At 42.0% G+C, this 6535-nt stretch overlaps 1 protein-coding gene across 1 annotated transcript in view; it reads left to right on the forward strand.

Annotated features, from left to right (window-relative positions):
- ARHGAP24 (Rho GTPase activating protein 24) overlaps positions 1 to 6535 on the forward strand; it is a 534686-nt gene that overhangs the window by 106378 nt on the left and 421773 nt on the right. Inside the window, exon 2 of the mRNA XM_066574360.1 lies at positions 4672 to 4871. Within this exon, the coding sequence (XP_066430457.1) occupies positions 4692 to 4871 (180 nt within the window). The 5' untranslated portion in view covers positions 4672 to 4691. The remainder of the gene's footprint in view (positions 1 to 4671; positions 4872 to 6535) is intronic.

A 6535-nucleotide genomic window follows, 5' to 3' on the forward strand; every position in this document is an offset into this window, starting at 1 on the left:
AAGAAAATCAAGAGTAAATGACAAACAATCACAAAGCCTGTTCAAACACAACTGGTTAACATTGATTTATACCGTATCTGAGGACCAACAACTCGGGGGCAGTAGAATGAATTCCGACCCGTGGTCCTAATATTTGTCATTTGCTTCCCCCCCCTCCTATTTCTTTATTTTGAGTCTAAATGTTTCTCGTCTGTACCATGTGGAGCTTTATAATTAACGGACTGCTCCCAGCCATAAACAACGAACCTTCTCATTATCAGTCCATTCAGTTTTCTACAAGCAAATCCTAATTCCGAATGGCTTCTATTATTCCCGTTTCTTCAGGATCGTTTTCTATAGTAATAAAAGTGGGAAAATATTACCCTGACAGACGTTGGGAGACGATATTTCCCTGTGAGCAGTTCAGCGGTATAATAAACCTGACAAACAATGCAGCATTTTTAATACTGGCATTAAAAATTCAGAATGCGGGTGTAAGACCGGCCATCAAAGCCTTGATTCTGGAAGGAGAGAACAGACCCTCTTATGGGAAGAAGCAGAGAAGACTTACAACAGAAATGGGCCAAGTGATCCCTTCTATTCTATCCAGCATTTTACTGCTGATTTCCCCACTGTATTCTGTATTGTGGAGCTACTACAAGTTCAGAATGTGAACTATTCGCTGCTCTCTCAGTAAGATAATACCCTAACAAGATAGCACCCTTTCCAATCCACTGTCTGACCTGTGAAGACATTATGATTTAAGGCTGTACAGCTCCGATGTTGGAAGACGTCCGTCAGGGTTCTCTTACTGTATATTGCCAGCCTCTCTGCTGTCGGAGCCTATCCAATGTGTCACCTCATGCAGTACTGGCTTTAGCCAGCAGATAGCGCTGTTGTATAACGGCAGAAAAAGAGTAAGCCCCCTAGGAAAACCAGGATACAAATTGGGTTGGAAAGGGTTAAACTAATAGAAAGATCTGTGGGGACATGGACAACCCATTGAGCTTATTGAATAGCGAGTTGTGTTTCATCTCTCCAGTGGCGGGACTGACGGGAAATTGAACATTCTTTGCCATGTTGTCCATCAGATTTCAGCTGATTGTTGGGGGTCCCAGTAGTAGAACACTCCATGCCCGTTGATTAGCTTCTCTTCAGGGGTCCATTGTAATGAAAATATATTATCTAAATTTGACATTCTCTTTCGGCCTCGTTCACACAAGCGCTGTTCGCACGCTTGTATAACAACCAATAGGGTTCCTATAGAAGCGTTCACATGATTGCTAAATTCGCGCACCAAACAAAGATAGGACATGCGACTGCAGGTCACATATAAGCTCTGTGGTGCACGCAAATATAGGACTTGACCTATCTTTGGTGCGAGCTTTCTATAGACTCCTATGGGAGCTTGAAAACACTCACTACGCACCTCCGACCGTGTGAACAGGCTGCTTCAAATAGCTGGAATTTAACCCTTCACGTGATCCTTAGAGCATTATAGCGACTATACTGCAATAAAGTGATCGTCTGAACGAGCCCTTATAAAGTATCCTAACATGACCACCAATCTTCTCGTTTCCCGTTAGCTTTCCATATACCCAGATGCCGATGAGCAAAATTGTAGGAGCTAAGTGAACTTTAAATTCAATATAAATAATCAGCTGCTTTGATCTTTAGGTCTCCTATTTTTTAGGCAAAGATTAACCCCTTCGTGACGAGCCTATTTTATGCCGTAAGCGATTTTCATTGTCACATTGCAAGAGCCAGAACTCGTCGACATAATCATTTGAGGGCTTGTTTTTAGTGGGATGTATATTATAATGGCACCATAATGCGGTACATGTAATGTGTTGAAGAATTTTAAAGAATTTTTTTTGGGGGGGGGGGGGGGGGCGAGATGGAAAAAAGTGTCCAGAAATTCCACCATTGTTTGGGGGTTTTGTTTTTATGGTGTTCACCATTTGGTAAAAATAAAATCACCGAGGTGAGGGGGAACACGAAAACATATTTCACTGAAAAAGAGCCAAAAATGCAATACCTGATAAGGTGCAGAGCAGGCATAATTGCCACTAAGCAGGCACAATCACCATAAGACCAGCACAATGGCCATAAGGTCGGCACAATGGCCGTAGAACCCAACAATATGCAGCAAGCCAGACTATAAACCAGAGGAGCTAAATTGTCCACTGCAGATTTATATGTAGCCACCCACTCAACCCAGCCCAGATTGGGGAGGAGTGACTGCAGACAACCAAATCTGCAATGTGAACGATACCACAGAAACCAGCCAATAGATGGGTGCGTCCCACAATACAGGATTACAACTCACACTGACATGACAGTGGGTTGCCCTGTGCCCTGTTGTCTGCAGTCACTCCTCCCCAATCTGGGATGGGTTGAGTAGGTGGCTGCATATAAGTCTGCAGTGGACAGTTTAGCTCCTCTGGTTTATAGTCTGGCTTGCTGCATATTGTTGGGATTTACGGCCATTGTGCCGACCCTACGGCCATTGTGCCGACCCTACGGCCATTGTGCCAACCCTACGGCCATTGTGCCTGCTTAGCGGCGATCGTGCCTGCTCTTCACCTTATCAGGTACTGCATTTTTGGCTCTTTTTAAGTGAAATTTGGTAAAAATAAGATTATAACTTTTTTTATCTGGATCAGCAGGATTACTGTGATACCAAGTTTATAGAGATTTTTAAATTTTTTATTACTTTGACAGAATAAAAACACATTTTAAAGAAAAACCAATTAAATCAGCATCGCCGCATTGTAAAACCCATAACAATTTTATTTTCCCGGTAATGCAGCTATATGAGGGCTTGTTTTTTGTGGGAAGAACTGCAGTTTTTATTGTTACCTTTTTGAGGTTTATGTGAGTTTTGGATTACTTTTTATTACTTTTTTTAGGTGGCAAACAAAAGAAAACTAGCAATTCTGGCATTAGTTTCTAAAATTATTTTTAAAGTGTTCACCATGCGAAATAAATAATAAAATATGTTCATTGTGTTTTATTCATTTCATGAGATTTTGTTAGGAAAAACTTGCCTTTTTTTTAAAAAAACGATTTTTTTTCTTTGAATAAAACTTCATTGAACTTTAATTGCCGCTATTTTTAGTCCCTGAATGGGGCTTGAAGATTGTTTGATTGCTAGGATAGTACACTGTATTACTTAGGTAGTGCATTCTACTGAAGTAGTCCAAGCATTCCTCTGCCACATAAGAAAATGCTACTAATATAAATTCTATGGAAAGTTGGAGAAGGTGGCTTTTAATCGGCCTCCGTCGTCACCTTTGAGCTCCCATAAACTGCCGTACATTATGGGGCTTAAAAGTAAGGGGACGGTGGTCCAAGGAGCTGCTTTTTAGCGTTCACACACAGTGTGACTCTTTTCGAAAGGCTATGTTTGCATGCTTTCCCATAGAGATGAATGGCAGTGCATGCTCACACCCTTGTGAAAAGAGTAACCGTGTTGGCATGTGTTGATTTCTTGGGGTCGCAGCACTGGAACAGGGCAACCAGTGAGTATGAAACATAGCTCTGTGGACTAGAGATGAGCGAGTATACTCGCTAAGGCACATTGCTCGAGCGAGTAGTGCCTTAGCCGAGTATCTCCCCGCTCGTCTCTAAAGATTCAGGGTCCGACGCCGGTGGCAGGTGAGTTGCATCGAAGAGGGGGGGGGGGGGAGAGGGAGAGAGAGATCTCCCCTCCGTTCCTCCCCTGCCGCTCCCCGCCCCCCGAATCTTTAGAGACGAGCGGGGAGATACTCGGCTAAGAGACTACTCGCTCGAGTAATGTGCCTTAGCGAGTATACTCGCTCATCCCTACTCTGGTCCCCTAGACCCCTCACATTTAAGCCTTTTCACATAGTTTCTGGGGTTCAAAGGTAATAACAGAGGCCCTTTTAAGATTTTGCTTAGATAACAAAGTTTTTATGCTTTTTGCTTTTCCATTTGCAATTACCACTGAAACGGATTTATTTTCAGATTTAGATAATAAAAAGACCCTTATTTACTGACCATACATGTATGTACGATAGCTATGGTCTAAACTAGAAAAGAGAGAAGTGCAGACCACAGATCTAACTTTGACATCATAAAGTACAGTAAAGAAATCATCTAAATTACGTCAACTTTTTCTTGAGGTGTTTAATTCAATATCTGCATCTTAAATTGATGTTCTTTTTGTTGAATTTTGGCCAAAAACATTTCATAATGTAGGGACCTCTATGAATAAGGTCACCAAGGAAGTAGATGGGTTCGAGGAACTGACCATAATTCTAAACTTTTGCACTCTACTGTACTCGTTCGAGACCGTCATGGTAAAAATAGTTCTTAATGTGTCCATATTGGTAATCTTTTCTTCTAGAAAGAGGAACTGCAAAGGAGAAAGGCTGGCTGTGCTCCATACTACCTGACACATCCATGATTTGCTCCATTCCTTTGTTTGCCTTTTACAGCTGAACCACACTTTAAAAAGTAGGTTAGCTCCCCGCTGACTGCCACAGGCATGGAGATAAGTTTGAAGAATACAGTAGGAACCCTTGCAGTGCAACTTTTGTTGTCAGGGACTATTTATTTTACTGTTGCGTCTCTACTGAGGAAACTATTTTGCTTTTTTTTTTTTTTCCCGTGGAACAAAGATGATTTCTTATATTTCATTTCTCTATCCTCTTGTTTCTTTAACAGAAAAGTCTATCAGTCTGATTATGGATGACTACAACATCTCTGCAGAGAGCCCACAAACTGGCCAAGGACGGCAGAACGCAATTAAATGTGGATGGCTGCGGAAGCAAGGAGGTTTTGTCAAAACCTGGCACACGCGTTGGTTTGTTCTCAAGGGAGACCAGCTCTATTATTTCAAAGATGAAGATGAAATGAAACCTTTGGTAAGTAAATGGAACAGAAAAAAAGAACCTGTTAAAAAGATATTAAAAACACAGTCTGACAAAAGCTGACACATTATAACTTGTGTACTTTCAAACACCTTCCCGCAGTTGGCTCAGCCTGCGGTGTAGCACTTTTGGTTTGTGATGAGGTGAGGGGTGGCAGTTTGTAATTTTTTTTGGTTATCATTAAGTATATATAATATGATGATAAAGTTGGCGTTTCTAGGAGTTCTCATAGTAACATAATATGTAAGGCCGAATGAAGACATTGTCCATCTAGTCCAGCCTGTCTATCCTACTGTGTTGATCCAGAGGAAGGCAAAAAACCCCAAGGCCAGAAGCCAATTATCCCTTTTGGGGGGAAAATTCCTTCCCGACTCCCTAATGGCAATCAGACTGTTCCCTGGATCAACCCCTAATAGTTCCTACCTGTCTGTATACCCGGATTGACACTTAACCTAATATTTATATCCTATAATATCCTTCTTCTCCAGAAAGACATCAAGTCCCCTTTTAAACTCCTCTATGGATTTTGCTATCACCACTTCCTCAGGCAGAGAGTTCCACAGTCTCACTGCTCTTACAGTAAAGAATCCCTTTCTATGTTGGTGATGAAACCTACTTTCCTCTAATCGTAGCGGATGTCCTCTTGTTACCGTCGCAGTCCTGGGTGTAAACAGATCGCGGGAGAGATCCATGTGTTGTCCCCTCATGTACTTATACATGGTTATTTGGTCGCCTCTTAGCCGTCTTTTTTCTAGAGTAAATAGTCACAATTTGGATGCCTCTCTGGGTATTCCAGTCCCGTCATTCCATGTATTAGTTTAGTTGCCCTTCTTTGAACCCCCTCCAGTACTGTAGCATCTTTCCTGAGCACCGGTGACCAGAATTGTACGCAGTATTCCATGTGAGGCCTGACAAGTGCCTTATATAGTGGGAGGATAATGTTCTCATCCTTCGCCCCTATACCTCTTTTAATGCACCCCAAGACTTTATTTGCCTTTGCAGCAGCTGACTGGCATTGGTTACTCCAGTTTAGTCTATTATCCACTAATACCCCCAGATCCTTTTCCATATCACGTTTCCCTAGCAGTACCCCATTAAGTGAATATTTGTGACATCCGTTTCTCCTGCCCATGTGCATAGTCTTACATTTTTCAACATTGAACTTCATTTACCATTTTTCTGCCCAAGCCCCCATCTTATCCAGGTCCGTTTGTAGCCGCACATTGTCCTCCGTTGCATTAATTATATTGTATAGTTTTGTGTCATCTGCAAATATTGATATTTTGCTGTGCAGCCCCTCTATCAGGTCGTTGATAAATATGTTGAACAGAGTGGGGCCTAATACTGAACCCTGTGGCACCCCGCTAGCGACTGTGGTCCCCTGGGCAGTGGGGCTTAACACGTTTGTGAATGGGAATTCATAGGTTGGGAGGTGTGAGTTTGGTCCGATATTTCATATGCTTCAAAAAAGATGTTGTTAGAGCCTTCTGTTTGAAAAAGGTTTAGAAAATAAATGGACAATAGTCCGGAGAAAAAGCTGGCTTCACGTGAAACAGTACTATGCCTTTATTCAATTGTACCACAGTGCATCAGACTAGACGGAACGCGTTTCAACTCACAAAGGAGTCTTGATCACCTCTGATACCTCAAATAAATAA

The sequence above is a fragment of the Eleutherodactylus coqui genome, chromosome 7 (genome assembly GCF_035609145.1).
Source record: "Eleutherodactylus coqui strain aEleCoq1 chromosome 7, aEleCoq1.hap1, whole genome shotgun sequence".
Taxonomy (NCBI): Eukaryota; Metazoa; Chordata; class Amphibia; order Anura; family Eleutherodactylidae; genus Eleutherodactylus; species Eleutherodactylus coqui.